The sequence below is a fragment of the Scophthalmus maximus genome, chromosome 21, assembly GCF_022379125.1.
Source record: "Scophthalmus maximus strain ysfricsl-2021 chromosome 21, ASM2237912v1, whole genome shotgun sequence".
Lineage (NCBI taxonomy): Eukaryota > Metazoa > Chordata > Actinopteri > Pleuronectiformes > Scophthalmidae > Scophthalmus > Scophthalmus maximus.
Genome location: NC_061535.1, coordinates 5740001 through 5761812, shown reverse-complemented (window position 1 = coordinate 5761812; position 21812 = coordinate 5740001). Strand labels below are relative to the sequence as shown.

Genomic DNA, 21812 nt, shown 5'->3' with positions numbered 1-21812 from the left:
TTCCCTGTTGTCGGCCATGTATTGTTGACATTGTCACATTATCAGCGGTTTTCCTTCGCTGGCAAGGTCAGGGAACGTCTGCGACACAAAATGGACAATGTCACGCGAAGAATGGTAAAGGTTCCACAGGATGGAGATGAAATATAATATTCACTTTAATGTATGCATTGTCTTTTCCCACAATGGTCCTTGATAAGAGGGGTCGCACAGGTGAGGGATTCATTTAAATATTCAATTTTCATATGTAATATTCACCAGGCGGGGCATTGTCTATTTCTACAATGGCGCGGATAATAAGGTTTGAGATAATAGGTAATGGGATGTTCTGATATTTAGAGCTTATTAAAAACAGACGCTTTTGACAAAGACAGATGATAATAATTGGGATTGTTTTGGCAAAATATGGATTTTCTTTTGCCACTACGACAAGAGTAAAATACAGTCAGATTTGCCATGTTTGTATGCCACGATGACGTTTTGACTAGTTTTGTGCTCTGCCCTTTTATGTAATAATATATCAAAAATAATGAATGCTTACCGGTTTGTGTTTAACCATCATTTATACAGGTTGGAGGGAGATACTTTTCACTTGGGCCTTTGGTGAATTTCAAAGGCTTGGATATATATGTGCTCTTCAATGACAATAATCATTTTCAGAATATGGTCAGGGTGAGGGTTAGGATTTTGTTTGCTATCACTGAAGCTTTTGTTACAATTATTTCCAGGATGCACATTTATAACTCTACATGCTCTGTAGCTCATGTTATATGACAGCAAATGGGCTTTGCTAAAATAACATATTTTAATAAATAAATAGAGCATATTTTTGGCCACTTGTATTCCACTCTAGAGGAATAAAAATGACTTAGTTGTCATCCTGCAGGATGGAAGCAAATGGCAGCATTGATATTTCGCTGCTTCTACAAAAGTATTGTTGGAGAAAAAAATTTAAATGATAATGCTGTGCAAGAACTGTGCATGAGTAGTGTGTGCAATACTGTATGTCTACATGCGTATGTATGTGTGTGTGTGTGTGTTTTTAGTCTTTGGTCGACATCTGTTCCTGTATTTGTGCACCAAAACTGCTTTTACTATCTTGTTACAACCTATTTCTCTCTCTCTCTCTCACACACACACACACTCTCTCGACTCGTTCACTCGACCACGCTCTGTGCCATTATTGTATGGTAGTAGGTGTGTGGAAAAGCGAGTGAGTGCGCCTGCTTCCACTTGAATGGAAGTGAAACTGAGAGAACTTTGTGTTAAGTATTTTCCTCTGCAGCTCTAAATGTCCTAACATTAGCACAGCTGAACAAATACTGTCAACACGCCCTCCTTCATCTGAAATGTGCTCTGCCGATTCACTCTCACTCCCACTCTCTCCCCCTCTCACTTAGGCTTCTTGGCTTAGAAGAACAGGGAGTCGGTTTGCCTTTTCTGTAGGGAAAAAAAATCGTACTCGCTGAAACCGCTGGGTAGTGGACGGGTCCATGGGCGGGGGACGCCGGTGTAGGAGAGGAAGCTCTGGTCTGACTTGAGCTGGGAGTTATAAAGGTTTGACTTTTCTCATGTGCCGTACCTTCGGGACTTGGGTTTGACATCTCTTTATGCATTGGGTTACGCGAGCACTTGCTGCGTTACTCATTTTCAAAACGTGCGTGCTCATAGCACGCGACATAAAAAAAAGAAAGAAATCATCTGTGAATTTTAGTTCCACGTGCAATGTCTAACCTTCGTATTTATCATTAACACCCCGGCGTAGTGTGGCTCCAGCTCACCCACTGGGACTTCTGTATATGTGCTCGTGAGTATTCCTTAAAGCGCATTGGTTAAAAGAATTCAAACTGCACATTATTTGAAATGGACAAGGGGGGCTTGGGCGGCCTGTTGGAGGGGTTGAGAAAGCAAACAAGAATGAGGGAGAGAGAGAGAGAGAGGGGAAGAAGGAGCAGTACAGTGGGACATAGGCAGAATTGTGGAAAGTTGTTCGAGCCTTCAAGGTTGGACTTGGACAAACATTGGTCCTGCTCACAATGCTTTACAACCATCAGAATGGCTTACTGATTTTTTTCTCCCTCTCTGCGTTCTCTCTTGATCTCACTTATTGCTCATTTCTTTTCTTGCCTTGCCACTTCTCCCTTTTGCCCCCCCCCCCCCCCCATCACCACTCCCCCACCCCCAACTGTTCAAATATTATTTCTCCCCCTCATGTCGCCCAGCCCCCCCCCCCTCTTTTTTCTTCCTCCCTCTCTTTATCTTGTCATTGCCTGTCAGTGGGGATTCTATCTGTGCGCGTATGTGCGAACACATAAGACTGAGATACACTTAAGAGCTCATTGATTTAAAAATACCTTCGATATTGGAGGTCCCCTCCTGCAGATTCGTTCATGAGCTTATCACACACACACACACACACACACACATGCACAGACATCCTCGCGAAGCGATATGCATAAACCAAAGCTCCACTCCAAAGTTTCTTCTTAAACTTTGTGATTGACCTAGTTAGCGTGCCGTTTTGACAAGTTGTCTGTTTTGACACGACATCCTCCAGTGTTTATCAACCTCCACTCTGCCTATCACATGCGCACGTTGGGAATTTGCGCGCACGCTCTCAAAGATGAATGCAGCTAAGGTTTAACAATTGCCAGGAAGTGACTATTGTTCTGTTGGTGAGTTTGGTTCCATGGATAATTACTCGGGTAATTTTTGTGCGCCCAAATATGTACACAGTTTCATCTGATGTCTGATGACTCTGGGATCCAGAACGCAACCTGTTTTATTTCCTGCCCAGGGTACCAGGCACTTGTTTGACTCTGCGTATTAACATGAGTGCTCATTTGTGATTTAGCTGCTGCGTGCCTGGTAGAGTATATGCAGTGCTTTCTTTTTTCTTTTCTTCCAATTTTTTTTTCTCCTTCCTTCTCCTTGCCGTATAGCTCAGGTTTAGTGTGCCTGCGAGCCTGGCCGCTGACAGCCAGAGGTGAGGGGTCAAAGAGCCAAGTTAACTCCATCAATCCCCCCGGACAGTTACAAACGAGCCCTCAACTCTGGTCAAAACAATCCCTGGATCATGCAGGACGGACTGGAGGTGGAGGGGGACGGAGAGGGAGTGAGAAAGCGAGCTTTTGACTCAATCCGGCATGAAGGACTGTTGCCTATATATATATTTATATATATATAGATCAAAAGTGGAAACTATGTCAGCAGCAGATGTGCTCAGTAATAGTGTTTGCAGTGCAAATTGTGCAATGCACTGAAAAGGTCTTACTCTCATGTTACTTAGCAGATAAAAGACGTTTTAAAAAAATTCCCAAGCAAACTTGTGAGAAATCACAACCGCATGAAAGCGCGTATACACACAAACACGCACATACATTTGGGCGTAGAACTGAACTGGGTAATTGGGGAAGGTCACCAAGGAAGCAGAAAAACACAAGCGATGGTCTGACATACTGTACACTTGAGAGATGTATAAACAACTGGCACGTATAGCGTCATCCGCCCACCACCACCACCACCACTGTTCACTTACACGCAAATATGATAACAAGCCTGAAAATGTTATCTCTCAAATAGTGTAAACAGTGACCGAAGTTGCCGTCTCCTGAGATGCAGTTTTTGTTGCCAATGAGGCAATGAGATGTGATTTAACAAACTGTTACTGTGTCAAAATATCAGCGAAAAGAGCATTTGTGTTCCAACGTTCCTAAACCATGAGAACATTTTTTTTTTTGGTCTTGCAGATGCAGAAGAGGGAGATGAAGAAATGTTTGCTGGTGAAGGAGCTCGCGCAGAGTAAGAAGCAGCAATCTGATTGTCAGACAGAGGTAAAACACAGTAGACTCACCTAATAACTGATCAGTTATAATGCTCATGGTTTATATTAACGCTGATGGTTAAAAGACAATAATTCTATTATCAAGTAAATGTAGTTACTCTGAATTTTAATTTGATAATTGGATCTAAATCAGAAGCTATGTAAACATACATTTTGATTTTTGTACAATAAATAATGTTGATTGATCCTAGGATAGATATATTTTATTACTTTTTAAAAAAAATGTCCTTAATTATTTTTGTCCTATGGTATACAATATGTCGTGGCATATTCTGTAGTTGAATTCAAGCACTGTCTGAGTGGCCTGATTTCACCGCCTGTTTCCCAGCTGCTCCACAGAGAGAAGGATCTGGAGAAACAGCACCAGGAGAGGGATGAGCTGAGAGCCAAGATGGAGGAGCAGAGCCGAGAGTGTGTCCACCTTAACCAGACCAAAGAGAGGCTGGAGGCTGACTTGGCTGAGAGCCACGAGAAGCTCCGCATCGCACACCTCGAGGTCCATCTCTCTCTCTGGCTCCGTCTGCATGTGTTCATGTGTTGCTTGTGCGCCCCGATGTGTGGGTCAGAGATGCGCCGCAAAAATCCTGTGTTGCTAACCAAGTCTTCAACTGCGGGAACGCACTGGGCTAAAATGTCAATGTGTGCAATTTACTGGAATTTCTAAGTCTGTCTTCTGTGTGTTTAGGTTCGAAGCAGAGATCATTTAATTCTGCAGTTAAGAGATGAAATGAAGACAGCTGAACAAAAGCACCAAGGGACACAAGGACAGGTGTGCTGGTTTGTTTTTGTGTAAAGTGTTCTTGGTTTTTCGTCATTTTCATATTTTAGTGGTCTTTTTACCACTATATTTCTGACATACCTGTGTGTGATGTGAGTGTACCTTAGAGCTATAATAAACACATTTCAGGTGAAGATTATACCTATTTTAACACGACAGATTTTAACACCTTCTAGTTGTGTTGCAACCCAAATAGGTTGGGTTATCTGGAAGTTGTTTCTGTATTTTGGGTTTTGTCTCAGGGCTGAAATTCCATTCTAGGTAGCACTACAAGGGTCTTACACCTGTCTCACTATTTTTTCTTTTTTTTCTTTTTCATATACCGAGGCTAGGTTGAGTGAGCACCCTTGTGTTTTATATTTTATTTATTTATTTATTTGCCAACAATGCCCTGCTTTACACCCACAGAGCTGCACACATCCACTCAAGGGAACTGCCCAAGCCAGCAACAGTCTTCTACTGTTGGCTACCGAGCAGCTCCATTAGTACAGTGGGAGGAGTAGCAGCTTGCTCAAAGGCTCCTCGAAAGTCGGTGCTAGGGAAAGGGGAATCGTTACTCATTCATGTCTGCTGTACCCACATTTTCCCTGCTGGTCCTGAGACTAAACTGGGAAACTGTCTGACTCAAGCCGTATTTGCTCAAGTTAAGGCTACTGCCGCCCCCTCGCTGTCTTTCCCATCTGTGTGTGCTTTGTATGCCCGCATAAAGTTGCTCCATTTTCCATCTTTTTCCATCTCCTTCCTCTCTTTTTTTTCTTTTTCTTGCAAAGGTGGCAGCGCTGGAGTGTGAGCTGAGACACTTGAACCACAAAGTCAGAGGACACCAGGAAGAGGCCTGTCAGTTAAGCAAAAGGGTCAGAGATGCAGAGCGCCTTAAAGACCAGAAGGAGAGAGAACAACAGCAGCTACACGATCAGCTCCGTACTAGTCAGCAACAGGTAAGGAAGACTTACCTCTTCTACTATTCACCTTTGCCCATCTCCACCCTCCCCTGCTGGTGGAAGCCCTGGTGCAATCTATAGATCAGTTGGACTCTGACCTGGAATCTGTTGAACGGGCTCACGAGACCGATGCGGAACACTGGAGCCAGAGGAGCATCCTGGCTTCACAGCCTATTGAAGCAGAACAAATCTGAGCTCAGCCAAATGCAGAGCAGGCTGAAGGATTGAGAGTCAGAGGTCAAGAAGCTCAAGGACAGTTGCAGAGGAGGCAAGTTTTTTGTGCACTCAGTTGCCAATCTGCAGAGCCACAATCCTGCAGAAAAAAACACTCAGATGCATCTCGAGTCTGAGTGATCCAAATCCTATTAGACAATCAAATAATCAGGGCCTCCTGCCATGATCGACAAAGTGACCCATTTACAGCAGGCAATTTTTATTTCGCAGTCAACTTACATATATATCCCCGTCTTGCTCATCTGAATTACCCAACAAGACAAGATGACCCCTTTGTTTGTTAACCTCTCAAATGCAATTGGACCCAAAAATGAATACTCAGAGGGGGAAACATAGGCCAAAGAGCTTCACAAGAAAAGAAGAAACGAAGAAGAGACTAAAGTTATCATAAATAATGGTGTTTTTTCCATCATGTCTAATGAGCGTTGTTTGTTTCCTCCGAGCACAAACTACTGATTAAAAGCAGCAGTGTTCCAATGAAGCCTCGTCATGAGGCTGACAGAGATAAATGATAAATGATAAATGCTAAATCCACATCATGGTTTGGAATGCAGGTTTGTAAATACTGTACATCAAAGGGAAATACAGAAAGGAAGAAAGTAGCAAAGAGTTCTAGAGTGGGGAAAGTTCACCTTACTTTATATTGTTTGTGCGTGTTTCATAGTGTGAGTTTTTTTACCTTGGGTACCCTTGGGGAGCCCCATCCATCCTCTCCTCTCTTCTCCCTGCCATTGTGTCTCTTTATCCCCTTCGCATGAGCAAATTTTCTACTCAGTCATGCTCCCCTCTACCAGGCGTTAGTCCTAGATGGGCCCATTTAATCCCTGGTTAAACCGAGCCGCGGTGAACCACTGCAATCGAACTAGTTTGGCTGTCATTAGACTTAAAACCCCCGTGTTCAGATCCAGATTACAGCGAGATTAACGTGGATGAACTCAAGACGAGCGTTAGAGTGGGTTTAACTTTCTCAACCTCTCCCCTTAGAAGGTGAGCTGCGGTAGGATTCCCAGTGTAACACCGGGATTAAGCCTGGTCTCACTTCCTGGGTTCCTGTTTCTTAATGACAGAGGTTACTTGTGGAGCAGTACAGTTTTCTACTGCGTGTTAGACAAATTAGGACACATCTATTTTCCTTTTTTTTTCTTTTAACAGGCCCAATTAGTCACGATGAAGCATCACGTGACGTACTCTGTTCAACAGGAATTTGAGGCATTATGGTAATGTTGATGATGCTTGTTGCTGTTTTTCAAAGCGTATGTAGTCATTTTTTCATTTGTGCATGCATAAAGGCTTCCTACTTCCACATTCAATCACTCCACACTTTCACATTTGGCAGCTGTTCAGTAAACTTCCTCGAACACATTCATACACGAGACCAGTCAAAATGCCTCTCTCCTTTAAAAACCATACATCTGCCAAAAATGTTAAGCTACAGCGGTTTAAATATAGAGAAAATGTTTATTCTTATCGGCCCGCGATGTACATTTGACTGCGTTTGCTTCCAGGCTGAGACAACTGCCGGGAAGCTAAAGAAGCAGGAGGACGAGACGGGACTTCTTCATCAGCGGCTGAGAGGAGCCGAGGAGGATCTTAAAGATGCCAGTTTGCAAGTCCAGGAGCAGAAAGAAACGGTGGCAATTCTGAAGCAGAAGTACGCCGCAGCAATAGATAAGGTTCATAGTGTGCAGGGGCGGGTGGAAGTTTTAGAAGAAGAACTGCGGTATTCACAGCAACAGGTAGATAACGGTTGCTATCAATGCATGTGTACTGTCGTTCACAGTAGTGTCTAAAAATTGAATTCTTGCATGCTTTTAATGCCACTAGCTGCGGACGACTTTTTGATTTCTTTGATCCCGAGCGAAGCCACATTCTAAAATTCCACCTTCGCCTTCTTCTCCATGCGTTTAATTGTCAGCTGAGAGAGTCTCAAGCAGAAACTCACTCGGCGACGCAAGAGCAAGCCGAGCTGGAGCGGCGGTACCTGGAAAAGGTCGGCCAGTGGGAGAGCTCACAGGAGGCTCTTGACCAGCTGACAGACGAGCTCCAGGCCAATCAGAAACTGCTAAGGGAGAGTCGGCAACAACTGGAACACTCCAAAAGCCTGATGGGATCCCTGCAGGAGCAAGGGGATATACTCAATCAACAGGTCGGGACACACATTAGCATACTGTACGTAGACAAATACACTCACTCAGTCAAGAGGTTTTCATTTATCCCTCTGGGCAGAGGGTTGATTCTTTCTTCTTTTATTGCATCAGTAATCAACAGTCCTGCTATTAACATATTTATCACGCCTGAAATTGGCATTTTTCATTGCACAGGTTGAATCCTTGTGCAATTTCCATGGAAATATCAGTGACGCTGTTCGGGGCATGATCGTGTGAACAAAGCGAGGTGATGTTTCAGTCCAATGGGCCTTTTGGGGCGAAATAATTTCAAAATTCAAATTGGCCGTGTGTTTATTTTTAATGAGGCAGTTTTCCATCAGACATTATGCGAATTCTGAAAAAGAAGACGTGGATTGCTTGGCTTCACCTTTGGGAAACCGTCGCTGGGTGTCACTGTTTTCGTGCTTGCCTGCTCCACTGGCGTTGTGTGGGCGCACGCATGCGCGCATTCCTTTTTACATGCGTGTTTCATTGTCCTCGTGCACACGCTCGCGTATGCACAGGCGTGTGTTTGTGCACGTGTGCAGTGGCGTGTGTCACTTAATCTTTTTCCCCCTCTTTTCTCTCCGTTTTATATTTACTACGTCAAGCAACAAATGAATCATCTTTATTACGGAGAAATTTAATTTGGATGAACTTAACTGCTGCCACCAAGGTCAGACGGGCGGAATGTCATTTTAATCCAATCAACTTTAATCTGTTGGTTATAAAAGAGTTAGGCTGTTGAAGAATGGCTGTATCTCAGGCCCTTTATTACGCCGGCTAATGACTTTGATTGTGAGGCGCCTATCAAGAGGTTAGGAGCTCTTATGGAGCTACACGTCCTGCGAATTCGCTATACCTCGTGCCAGCGTTGGACTCAGCTTACGCTGAGGTCCCGAATGCCCTCATTCCCTGTTTACAAGAAAATCTGGATTTGGTAGTTGGTAAAGTGACATTTTATTTTCCAAAAAAGAAATAAAAAGAGTAAAGAAATAGTATACAAGTTATAGGTTTTTATATTGTGAACAAACTGATCTATCTAAATGTTATCTCCAGTGTAGTCCATTCATGTTCTAGTGAATAGGTCGCTATAATGTAGATTCCCTGCTTTCCTACAAAGATGTCTGCTTTTGAATTAGTTATGTAATTTGCCTATACAAAGGACAGCAATTAATAGACTGATTGAGGGTAGTGATACATACATTTTTAACTTTTCCCAAGAATGCATTCAGTTGTTAGTGTTGAGCTCCTCACGTTGGGGTTTTGGAACACCAAGGCCAAGTGTCTCTGCGCTCTGCCATGCAACAAATCTATACACAAATGAGTGTGATACGTAATGATGTGCTTCCTTAATGGCACGTCGGTGTCATTTGTCATTTATTGGGGAAACCGAAATGCATGTAATCTGTTGAACTGGAGTTCGTTTGAAAAGCACCCACTCGCGACTTTGTTTTTTTTTCAACGCTCATTTTTTGGTGAGTGGGATTGACTAAAATCATCCAGGAACATTTCAAACACATTGGTTTTCTAATTTTTTTCTCTCGCTCTCTCCACTAATAGAAACTGACGTTGGAATGTGACCTTCGGCTATATCAACAGAGTCATTCCCGTTCTGACGAGGAGTATCTCCGCCTGCAACGACACAGACAGCAGCTACAGAGGGTAAGGTCACAGTCTGTACTTCCTGCACATTAAGATTACTCCTCACCAATCACACTGCGGGCATATTATTATCACACTAAACAATAAGAATATAGTCACGACAGTGTTTATAGAAATATTCAGAGAAAACATTTACAAGTTTTACATTCAAGTTGTATGAATTATTCGTTAATATCAGCTTTACATCAACAAAAGAAGGCATCATCATCCACGTTTTTTGTGTGTGTGTGTGTGTGTGTACCTCTGTGTTTCAGCGCTGCATTGAGCAGGTGAAGCGCATTGCGGAGTGTGAAAAGGCTATTCTTCAGATGAAGTCAGAGCTGGAGAGACAGTAATAACAGAGTCTATAAAACTCTCATTCTCCTCTGCTGATCCCGGTTCCTGTCATTGTCTCTCCTGTCATGCCCCTTCTCCATCTTCCTCCGCCACCTACTCTCTCTCGTTCTCTTAACACTCTGCTTACCAAATGACACACAGTAGCATGGTAGCGTGCTATATATTCCATGGGAAATTTAACATAATCAAAAACAACTTAAACAATAGTATTTTTAATTATGATTTTGGCTAACCGATGTAGATGATGGATGGATGTTTTCTATACATATATTTTTTAAATTTAATTTTGTTCATTGGTACTACTGTATGCATTCCGCAGCAGTGGAACCCCAATCTTTGCTCTCCTCCCTATAGAACCCAGGAGAAAGCAGATCTGAAGCAAATTCTCGCTCGATCTCACAGTATGCACCTGAGCAGTCGCGGCCAGCTGGAACAGGAAGTGACACGTCTGAAAAGCCAAGTCTCACACTTGGAGCTGGAGTTGGCGGACACCCAAAAGGTATCAAAGTAATGTACTTCTGCCGACCTGTCCTCCAACCTAGGGAGATCGTGTTATTTTGACCTTTTTCTGCTTTTTTACTCTTGAATTCAGGGACCCTAAATGGCCCTTCATCCCACCGGCTACGCATTTTATCTCAGGGCTAAGAACACGAGCCGGAGATTCAATTCAAGTTTCTGAAGAGGAGTACTCAAGCACACCTCCGCTGGCAGCGCACACACCCACCACTCATGATTTTCCTGTGATTGCCTGGCAGAAACAAATTGCCCCGCCATTAATTAAAGCACCAAACAGTGCCAAGGCTGGTGAAATTGACTCCAATTAAGAGCTCAATGGGACACTAAATATTCAAATTACTCAAAGTGGTGACTGCGGCCTGGCACAGTGCCAACATAGCTGGCAGTCATAGACACATCACCCGTGTGTGTGTGCGTGTGTGCGCGTGTGTGTGTTTGTGTGCTTGCGTACATGTGTGTAGCTGTAGATGTGTGTGTGCGTACGTGTGTGTGTAGCTGTAGGTGTGTAAGTGGGAACATTTTTATTTTACACATTCATTTGTTGGTCCTCTGGCACATACAAGTGATACACATGTCGTGCTGACAGGGATCATATGCCTACACACACACACACACACACACTCACACACACACACACACACACAGAGAAAACATACACATTAGTAAAACAGCAGTACATGTATATACTACAGTGTAGTCCCCTCTTGCTGTCGGGTCTTGGCCCTTCTTTCCTGCCTACTTCCCTGCGGAATATCACATAATGAGTCTGTCATGTAAGGAGGACACATGTACAGCATCGAAGGCTACATCTACATTTGTCGCATGCATTATGCATATACACATTAATCTTTATTAGGCATAATTTCACAAGAACTTAATGCCTTTCGCGAATGCTTTGTCATACATACTCTGAATTCAGAGCTACTGACATTGAAAGATTTTCTCTGAAACTGAAAGAGAGAGAGAGAGTGTGGGATCAATATAACTTTGAGCTAATGCATTTTTTTCTTTCTGCTAATAAGTAGATGTTGTTCACAGATTCGTACACAGACCTGATTATTGTTCAGAATTAGAGCTAAAATGCACTTTTGGGGCAAACCACTGCACAAGGAGACAGCTCTTAATGCACGTGTTTACTTCCCCCAATACATTTTAAGGACACAATCAGTCATAGGTCATATGTCATAGGGGATATGTGTCTACGTAGAGTATAACATGTTATGTCTGAGCAAAAAAGAAGAGCCACATTTCGCATTGGATGAAAGCAAGTGCAAGTGGGGCAGCAAGATCAAATAATAAGTGGTCACCAAAGGAACATTTTAGGCATTTTTTTTATGTTGGAGCTGCATCGTAGATACGGCAGTCTAGCAGCATGCCTGCTCTGAACACGGCAACAAACACCACTCCATGCATGCACCTGAAACTTCAGTCGATCACTGGTTGTTCCTCTTTGGCCCCTTTCTTGTGCGTCAGGTTCACGCGGCACTCCTCAGGCGGTCAGAGGAGGAGCTGGAGGAGGCCCGGCGGGAGGCTGCGAGAGGGTGCCGGCAGGCAGACGTCCAGAGAGGAGAGCTGCTGAGGCTTCAGGACGAGTTACGGGAGGAGGAGGAGAAAGTGATGAGTGCCGCCCGAGAGATGCGGAGCCTGAGCACTTACACTGGGCAGCTGAGCCAAGAGCTGGAGGAGCTACGCGGCAAACGCCAGGCGACAGGTAGCAATCAGTCAACAAATCCATCGGTTACTCATTATATTCCGTCTGTCCAAGTCAACCACGTACACACTGGAGAGGATATATATTGTACACATATACACGTTTTTATTAGACAGTTAAATAATTATTTTTTAAATCAACCCACTTGACTTACTTGGCCTAGGCAGATTACACACCTGAGTAGTATTGTCAAAGCAAAAGAGTATTGTGATATAATTTATTTAAATTTGATCTCAGTTCACAGTTCATCTGCTTTAGTTGTTCACTGGGTATGAACATTTCCCCACCATGGAACTTTAGGGCAACGCTGCTCGAGGGAAGCAACATAAAAGCACAAGTTTCTGGTTTAAAAAAAAAAAAAAAAAAGACTGTGCAAGCCAAACGGTTGACCATCTGAAACTTATGGATCTGCACTGCCATGTATTGTTGGACCAGCCACACTGCTGTTGGCTCAATCAGGTAGCTCAAATTAGCCAGTAGTGGTACAGCAATGTGGCGATTCGGTCGCTAGCCGTCTTCACGCAAAGTTAACTCAGACACGCAAACACACACACACACACACACACACACACACACACACACACACACACAAACACAGACAAACCAGATCATTACCATACAGCTAAAGCAGTACACCATTAAATCATGCCTCAATCTACTGTGTGTGTGCGTGTGTGTCTGTGTTTGTGTGCGTGTGTGTGTGTGTGTGTGTGTGTGTGTGTGTGTGTGTGTGTGTGTGTGTGTGCATGTGTGTGTGTCCAGTGGTGGCCTTTGTAGTTGTGTGTCAGTGCAGGAATGGTGATGGCTGGGTCTCTCTGGGCACAGAAATGTCTCATTAAGAATTAACGTACACATCTACGGTCACGCCAGGCAAACACCTCGCGTACAAACGCACACGCAGCCATTTCTCCCAACTCCCACTGCTTTAATTAGCACATACACACTTGCTCGCCGATGAACAAAGAGACACACAAACACACACATGCACAATCACCTATTGTCCGCAGAGAGATGAAGCTGAGGTCTCTCTCTGTGGCAGACAGTGGCTGGCTCGCTCGGTGAATACTGCTCATTAACAAGATCGAGACAGAAGGACAACGCTGTGTAGCTTGGCCTTTGACTGTGATCAAAACGCATTCCCTCAACTCTGTGCTCGACACAAAACCACATATAATTCAGCTTTTACCTTCGGCAAATACAATCCAGCGACGTGGGGCCGATTGTAATGACTTAAGAAGAATAAGGATGCATTATTAGAACAAAGGGGTTATTGTTTACCTGGATACAGCAGTGGCCTGAATGGACTGGGTGAGGAGTCGGCTTGAGAAATTACTGTCATGGACAAAAGGCCTTTTTATTAACACGCAGCCCTTGTCAAGGCTCTTTCTGTGTTTTGTAAACATTGCCATGGGTGGTGATGATTCTTTGTGTTGCTTGTTAACCGTGGATCTTGTTTAGGATGGAGTGGATTGTAAAAAAAAAAAATTCTTGTAATGAACAGGTTAGAAAGCAGATTTTCTTTTTTTTAGAAAAGTTCTGCACACAAAGAAGAAGGGAAATGTAGTGGGGGGAAAAAAACATGCTGGAGGAGCAGTCATCACCAAACAATGTTATTTTATGTACTAACCTGTCATATAGTTGTATATAGTTGACAAATATTTAGTTATTTGTCAATCTTCTGTATCTATTATCTATCTAATCTGGTAAATACAAAATACACTCAAAATATCTGCACAGTAGCAGCAAATAGAATTGAGTCCCACATAATGTTTACTGCTGATGTTTAAATTATTATGGACCTGCTATTTTTTGCTGTCTCTATCAAATCATTGTATTTGTTTGATGTTGTGAGACTGGTAAGACGTTACCCGAATCCCTCGGTTAACCGGTAAGATACGTGACTGTAGTTGGGACGTGATGGATAAGATGGAGCGAATGTCAAAGGAGGAAAGACGCAGAGGATCGGGGAGTGTGAGTTAGGAACCAGGGGAGTGTCACACGGATGAGATTGAAGTGTCTGAAGGCAGCTGGATTCAATCAAACTGTGTCAGGAGAGGATTCCGAGAGACGAGAAAAAAGGGGGGTGATTAAAAAGGCGAGAGAGAAAAATGTCCCGAAACTTGGCGCATGACTGTATGCATCTCATTTTGTCAACCGTTTGACAGCATGTATTTTCTGTAGCATGCTCAATAGATATATCCAGTTTCTTCCAAAATACTAAATCAAACAACACTTCGTAAACTGCATATTGTGCTACGGGTATGCCATCGTGAACAGTGCATTCATACAAACATTGATCAAGATAATATAGCACTCTCCATATGAACGGGTAATTTTAAGTAATCACATAATGTGCGGTCAATTACATACTTTGTCTCAAAAGAGAACAAAAAAGAAAGTTGCAGATGAGATTGCGTTTCTGATCAGTTCCATAAATTGTATTTGATGGCATCCAAATGCCGGTTATTGTTCGGGGAATATAACTTTTCATTCATTCCTTACTGTGGAATCCAGGAGAGGGCTGGGCTGATGTTTAAAATATTCAGATATGACTGATCGTGTCATCTCGCATGTTAAATAAGAGGTGTTGTAAGGCTGGCCGTAAATGTGAAATAAATGTGATTCCGCGTGACAACAAATGAAATAACGGCATAAACAAAAACACAATATCCATATTTCCACACTCCCACAAAAAACAGAAATGTGATATTACCAGTCCTCTGTGCTGCTGATGTGCATCTGCCTAAAGATGATGAAATCATTATTGTGCGCAGGGGTGTGAGTGCGCACAAGGGTGCCCGTGTGTGTGTGTGTGTGTGTGCGTGGCGCTATTCAATCTGGATCCCCGGACGCACACGTGCACAGGCCTCTCTCCTCCAATTCACCTCTATTACTAGCTATAATCCCATTTCACACTCTATCGATCCCCAAAACTGTTGTTCACCGGAACCGGCAGCAAACACTGGCATTTCTCCCCATCATTTCACCACCATTGTTCTTTATTAGACAAAGAAGCACCCCCCCCCTTTTGTCTCAGAGCGAACTCGGCCCCACTGAAATATGAATTATAAATGTATGGCTAATAAAAGAGAAGGGGGGAAAAGAGTGAGAGAGAGAGAGAGAGAGAAGGGGAGAGAGAGAGAGAAGGGGAGAGAGCTAGAGATAGAGAGCAGTGGTTGGTAGAAACATCAGAGAAAATGACTCCTTTACAAGAGTCTATTGATCAGATTCTATCAAAGGGGGATGTCAGACATGAGATTACCTGGCAGTTTGAGCATTAGGTGCCGTGTGTTATAGCCCCGGGCCCTTGTACCGCTGCCATAGGATTGTAAATAAAGCGAAAAGGAAAGAGAGCAAGAGGGGAGTGTGTTAGGGCGTCTGTGTGTGTGTGTACGTGTGTGTGTGCGCGTGAGGTTTAGTTTCCATGTGTGTATGCGTTAGTCTTTGTCTTTGTGAGTGTTCACAGTTGTGTGCATAAGAATTTTTTCTTCTTTTCTCTGCCCCTTCTTCTTCTTGGGGTGTATTTGTGTGCATGACGGTGTGCAGCTGTGTACCTGCACCTTTTGGCTTATACCCAAAAGCAGTGTTGCAAGCCCATGAAACTTCATAAAGAGAGAGAGAACGAGTCTTGAGAGGCTTTGGGACGTCTCTCGGGAGCACCATAGCCTGCTACGAATCCCCCAACAAAGCCAAAGGAAGCCCCGATGAAGCCTTATGAAGCTTTTATGAGGGCCAGACAGGGCCCAGCCCAGCCAACCACTGATTCAGGGTTAGCCGGGTTTTCATCCCTCTCATGTTAAAGGTTAGCCGTGAGAGCGGGGTAATCTGACCGCAGATCTGTGATTATATGGCCGATGCCGTGTGATGGGGCTTGTGAAGCTCATATGAAGGGCGTTGAGAGGGAGGGACCAAGGGAGAGTTTAGATTATGGACTAATGTCGCACCTTAAGTTTTGAAGCCAGTATTAAAGGGTCAAAAAAAAGAAAGAAAACGGGACAGTCAGGGACCCAAGATCTTCGATTGTGGACTAATAACTCAACTTGAGCTTGTTAAAGACCCCAAACATCATAATATAGACTGCTGTTCTTCCCCAAGTTTGGATAAGTGTAAAATAATAAAAAAAAAAAATCCCTGTGGATCCTTTCAATGTGGAAACTTCTGGTTCTATTTGATCATCAATCCTCTCTAAGCTAAATATGCCCCTGGTCAGCCATGTGTCTGAAGTAAACATCTTGTGCACGTGTGCTGCTGTTTGTTTGGCACGTTCTTTTGTCAGCGTGTGTTTTTAGACATTTTTATATTTGCGTGTGAGTGTGTGCACCTCTACCTGTTTGTGATTGGTTACAAATAGGAGAGTTTGTGTAAATGGTCAGTCCACGCAGCAGCCGTCTCCTCGGCCCGAGGTGTCACTGAGGTCACCTCCGAGACTAATGCCTTGAATGAGAATTTGATCCCGACCTCGGGTTTTCACATCTCTGCTTTATCGATTATTTGGAGTCATGAAAAAGTTTTAAGTTTGGGGAAAATAAAAAAAAAAGCTAAGGGAGGGCACACTCACTCAAATAAAAGTGTTTGTGCGTCGTTGAATATTAAGCAATTCCGGTTAACGCATCGCTTTTCTTCGGACTTCAGTTTAAACAGTTCGGCTACTGCAGAGCCATGAATTAATCATTGTTTTGATCAAATGTAGATTTTTTTTTACGCATTTTCTTCCTCTGTTGGCGTATCGTTTAGCTTCCTCCCCTTCAGTCTGTCCCACCACTACCGTGGTGCGTGGCCCTAAAAGCATTACAGCAATATACTAAGCATTTCTCTATTTCTATTTCACACACTCAAATACACATGCACACCCACAAAGTCAAGGTCCATCCTCGAAATATTCAACACACTCACACACACACACTCACGGCAGCGCACATTCACGGCCGCACACACCTCTACATATTCAGTGCGCACAACTTCTCAATATTCACTAGCCTTGGCCACCGATGGCTGACAGTTTATGTTATATTCAATGAATACTGGATTTAGTGAAAAGGGTTTTAAGAGCTATGAAGAAACATTGACTCACAAAACAGCATGAAGAACAAAAAAAAAAAAAAACAGGGTGAAGGAAGTAAATCCTAAATTTAAAATTCAAAATGAAAGGGGCCTGCAAAAGCAAACCTAACCAAGTACCCTGACTAGTGGTTTATTATTCATCCGTTCGATGTGCTAAACTACTAAGTGTAGGACAATGGGGTTTTATTGCATGTGGACGGAAGAGACAGTTGAAAAGGGAACGTGATTGAAGAGCTACAGAGTCTGAGCTTAAGTGGCCTGCTCAAGGTAAAGAGTGCCATCTATTGACGAGGTGGGGGAGCACTTCTTTTGCGTCTCCACCAAAGGGCTGCTTGCCCCATCTAAGTGTAATCAGTGAAATGCGTTTGCTCCCTCCCTCTCCGCCTCTGAAAGGCGTCCAGTTCTCTCTTCTGTGGCGGAGCTCTTCGCTCCGCTTTGAAGGTGACCCGCAGTTCGTATTTCCCCACTCGTGACGAACTTGATGAGAATCAATAATCACCTCAGTGTATGCATGTTTTTGTAAATCATTCCAATAACCTTGGTCTGCTAGCAGATGTGAAACACATTGGGAATCCTTTTTTTTTTAAGTTTTATAAATACAATGAAAACAAAAACCTCAGCCCGAAAAAAAATAAAAATACGTGGGACAATTTTATTAATAACTCAATTGGAAAATGTATTTTTGTGTCTGTCATGTGGCAATTTGAATTATACCCTCTCATAAATCTTAACCACGAGTGTCTGAAGTGAACTGTTGCTCTGTTATTAACATCTCAATGGGTAAAATGTACTCTTTTTTTTCACCCTGCCATACGGCAATTTGAATCAGGTATGCTCTCTAATGAATGTTAACCATGAGTGCCTGAAGTGAACTGTTCTCTTTATCTCACACTTTTCTTTCTCTGTCTCCCCTGCTCAGAGGAGGATTTGGCAGCCCGTGCAGAGGAAGTGAGGCGGATGGAGGGGTGTCTGAATGAGGCGAAGCTAGCAGAGGAGAAAATAAGGTAAGAAGGGAGAGGGTGAAAGAAGCTTCCTCTCTTATCCCTTTCCCCCATCGTCCCCAGTGTAAGCGCAGTAATCAAAAACATTTCGCTTTTTTTATGGGCGGCGTACAGTAGGCTGTTTAACTAAACATGTGTTGAACAGAACATGTCTAAACTCTAAATACACGCATTGCTTGGGTGACTGCACAAAGCAAAATGTGTAACTTTTGGGCTTTTGTAGGATTTTAACACCCCGACGTGACAAATGAAAATGATTGACAATTTCTGTTTTGTAAAAAGTACGTTTTAAAAAAAAAGGAAAGCGTATTGATGGGACACGGTAGGCGAGCAGATGTTGGGTCGTGGAGTTCAGAGTTCAGAGGCGAGACCCCTGGTTGACCCCCGCGTGTCACCGGAGCTGCGGCGATGACATCAGCGAGGATGTATCACCCAGCGGAGAGTGTGTTTGCGTGTTTCTGTTTGTGCGCACATAGCTGCGGTTGCGGCTTTGGGTTCAACGTGACCTCACTGCAAACGGCCTCCGTCTCGGGGAGTTTCTCGGTTCAGTTCGAGCCATGGAACATTCTCCTCGTCAACCGGCAATTTAGAGCTCGGCATGGAGACTTTATAGGTTACATTCTGAATTATTGCATTTTATTACATTTGAAGCCAATTTTAGGGCACCGGATTGTAAAACAATCGCTGTGTCTGCATATTACATCCATTTGCAGAATCAAGCTGTTTACTGTTAGCCCAGTATTATCTAATAACTGCAGAGACATGAAAGGTTTTTAAGCAACAACACCATGCTAATGGCTTCCATCTGTGCTGTGGGAAATCCCCTCCTTTCTCCACAGGACGCCTCCTCTCTTTCTTCCCCTTCCTTTTTCTCCCGCTCTGTTCATCCTATCATGTGTTCCCTCCGTGGACCAATCTATCACGCATTGTCTTCCCCTTTTCTGTTTTGGCTGTTTCTGATTCTGCTTCAGTTTTCTTATCCACCACTGAGTTACTCTTTTAGTATCAGATTTAACTCCACTGCTCGGTTAATCTGTGTGTTTGAAAACAGACAGTGTCAACTTTAATTTCTTTTGATAATATGTATTAGAATAAACATTTTTTTTTTAATCTTCTATCGCATCTGTAATTACTCATTCGGAAATTAAAATTGCCAAGCTGTCGCTGGTTGCACCTTCTTCTTCTAGTAATTTTATGATGGATCCTATACGTTGACTTTTTTATTAAAAACAAAGAAGAAGCATAGCGACTCCAGCTGGGGGATCTGTGTTGCATGACAGCATCCATCTCTCACACACATTTTCTCTCAACACCTACTGCACGTTTTTGAATGACGATATAAAGATAACAAATGACTCAAAAAATACCAAATTACTCCAACTTGAGCTCTGGAACCTTTTATAGCAACAGGTTAGTCATTTAAATATTGTTAGGGTAAAACAGAGGAAAGTATCAACAGATTACACCACGATAAAAACAATTCATAGTTGCAAAAAAAGTAGGATCTACAGAAGCTTGAGATATACAATTATTTCTGACATTTAATAAAGTAGTAAAAAATAACAAATGATGTATGGACTGAGAGGGGTAAATATTGAACCGTGCATTATTATTATTTTTGTGTTTTTGGATGGGTCAGTTTAACACAAATGTCAATACTAACCTAAAGTCAAATGCTGACTCAGTCTTTTCCCTGTCAGTCTCTTTTTTTAAACTACAAAAATCTGTAATATACTGACTTCAGAACACTGTCCCGAAACTTTTGCCTGTAAAAGGCATTAATATTTATTTCAAATTTTTCATGATTGCTCCTAAAGGTGTGGGTGGAGAGTGACGCCGGTTTGTGTTGCTTAGTGTTTGTGTGGGGACGGGGTTGGTATGGGGATGTCGAGCCTCAGTGAGCGGCCGAGGCGCGGCTGCGGAGGGAGGTTTGTGGAAATGGTAATCATTTGTCGTATTGATCCTGCTGTAGCCGGGGCAGCTGGCACACACGAGCGCACCCGCACGCATGTACACAGACACTAAGTGACTCACATACACACACAAACGCACAGTTGCGTGGCAGGAATAGACCCTTTCATATTGATCCCCTTCACATTCCCTTAGCTCGCCTGCCATACACACTCAAACACATATACACACACACACACACACACACACATACTCACATACCCCTGCACATAATCTACACTAAACACATTTTCAAGCAACTTGATATAGGAATAAAATACGTTAACTGTGTTTGCACTTGGTTTTAGGAGCATTTATGGTAATAATGATCATTATTAATGGTTATATTAACAATTACCATTGTATTGATGGTAATGAAATCATTAAGAAATGGACATTTAAGTTTAAAAATGCAGTTTCTAAGATGTTGGGATGAGTCATAATGAGTCGTACATGACTCATAATGAGTGATGTATGTTTTATTTAATGCTTTTTTATCAAGTAAAAATATTTATTTTTGTGTGTGTGTGCAGATCAGTGGCTCTGGAGCTGGAGACAGAGGTGGTGGAGCTCAGGAAGAAGCTCCAACAGGCTGTTGATCAGAAACTCAAGGCAGAGAGAGGGAAACAGGACGCACAGAAGCAGGTGAATAAATACAGTACACACCTGAGCGACGCAGCCTCAGCAAATCAGCTGCGGTGTTTGTTTAATGCGGTTTGGAGCTTTGCACAGGTGAGGCGTTTGTCATTTGAACGGTTTGAGATAGTCTCTGTACTCACAGAAACCAATTTTACAACTTCAGGCTCCTCTCCTTTCCTCTCCAATGCCCTCCAAAGTCTTCCTCCCCTCGTCTTCTTTTGCTCTTCTCTCTCCTGCGCTGCCTCCACCCCACCCCCTACCTTTTTGATGATTAGTGGCATATATCCGGTGCTACAGCCTGGATTATCTTGTCCAAGAGAGGGAGGGGTGTTCGCGGGACCTAAACCTGGCAAGGTGATTCTGAGTGTTAATTCCTGGGAGTAATATTCCCTGATATTCCCTAATGTTCTGGCTGGGAGAGCTGGGGGGAATCTCAGGGGAGAGCGGTTGTCAGAGCTGAGCCGCCGCTGCACAAAGGCAGAATGGATAATTAAGGGCAAAGCCAGGACGGGGAGGTGATGTTCATTTAGATTCGACAAACTTTGAATTCAGTCTAAAGCTTCCCTCTACCCATGGCACTCTCTCGAATCTTGATTTGGCATTTTGTTCAGTGTCGTTTTAAAGTTATTCCTTTTGTTTCTTCCTTTTTTCTTTGTTTCTTCCTTTATCTCTCTCTCTCTCTCTCTCTCTCTCTCTTCTCCATTTCTTTTTCTTTTAGCCACTCTCCCTCACCTTACCCTCTTGGCTCATTTTACACAGCTTGCTAAAGGGAGGAATGTCGCGCCTTTATTCCGCATCACTTTACTCTAATTCAAAAGTCGAATCTAAAGTTAATTTCTTTGGGGCAACCTGATAGTTGAGTGGTTAGGTCGCATATAGGCCTTGAGCAGCAGGTCCCTGGTGAAACGCACGGCCGTCTTGACCAATTACTGTGTCATCCCCCCATCTCTCACCCTGTTTCCTGTGTTCCTGTCCTTCACTGACTCTATTAA

At 43.2% G+C, this 21812-nt stretch overlaps 1 protein-coding gene across 4 annotated transcripts in view; it reads left to right on the top strand.

The window, feature by feature from the left end:
* Positions 1-21812, top strand: part of LOC118291517 (golgin subfamily A member 6-like protein 22) — an 84909-nt gene that overhangs the window by 44917 nt on the left and 18180 nt on the right. For 3 of the 4 annotated variants that reach the window (XM_047329961.1, XM_047329959.1, XM_047329962.1), the window contains 12 exons: positions 3747-3830; positions 4170-4337; positions 4527-4610; positions 5390-5557; positions 7300-7530; positions 7710-7940; positions 9505-9606; positions 9861-9937; positions 10297-10441; positions 11932-12169; positions 18150-18234; positions 20715-20826. In XM_047329961.1, the coding sequence (XP_047185917.1) occupies positions 3747-3830; positions 4170-4337; positions 4527-4610; positions 5390-5557; positions 7300-7530; positions 7710-7940; positions 9505-9606; positions 9861-9937; positions 10297-10441; positions 11932-12169; positions 18150-18234; positions 20715-20826 (1725 nt within the window). The remainder of the gene's footprint in view (positions 1-3746; positions 3831-4169; positions 4338-4526; positions 4611-5389; positions 5558-7299; positions 7531-7709; positions 7941-9504; positions 9607-9860; positions 9938-10296; positions 10442-11931; positions 12170-18149; positions 18235-20714; positions 20827-21812) is intronic. The other variant, XM_047329960.1, reaches the window with a different exon arrangement.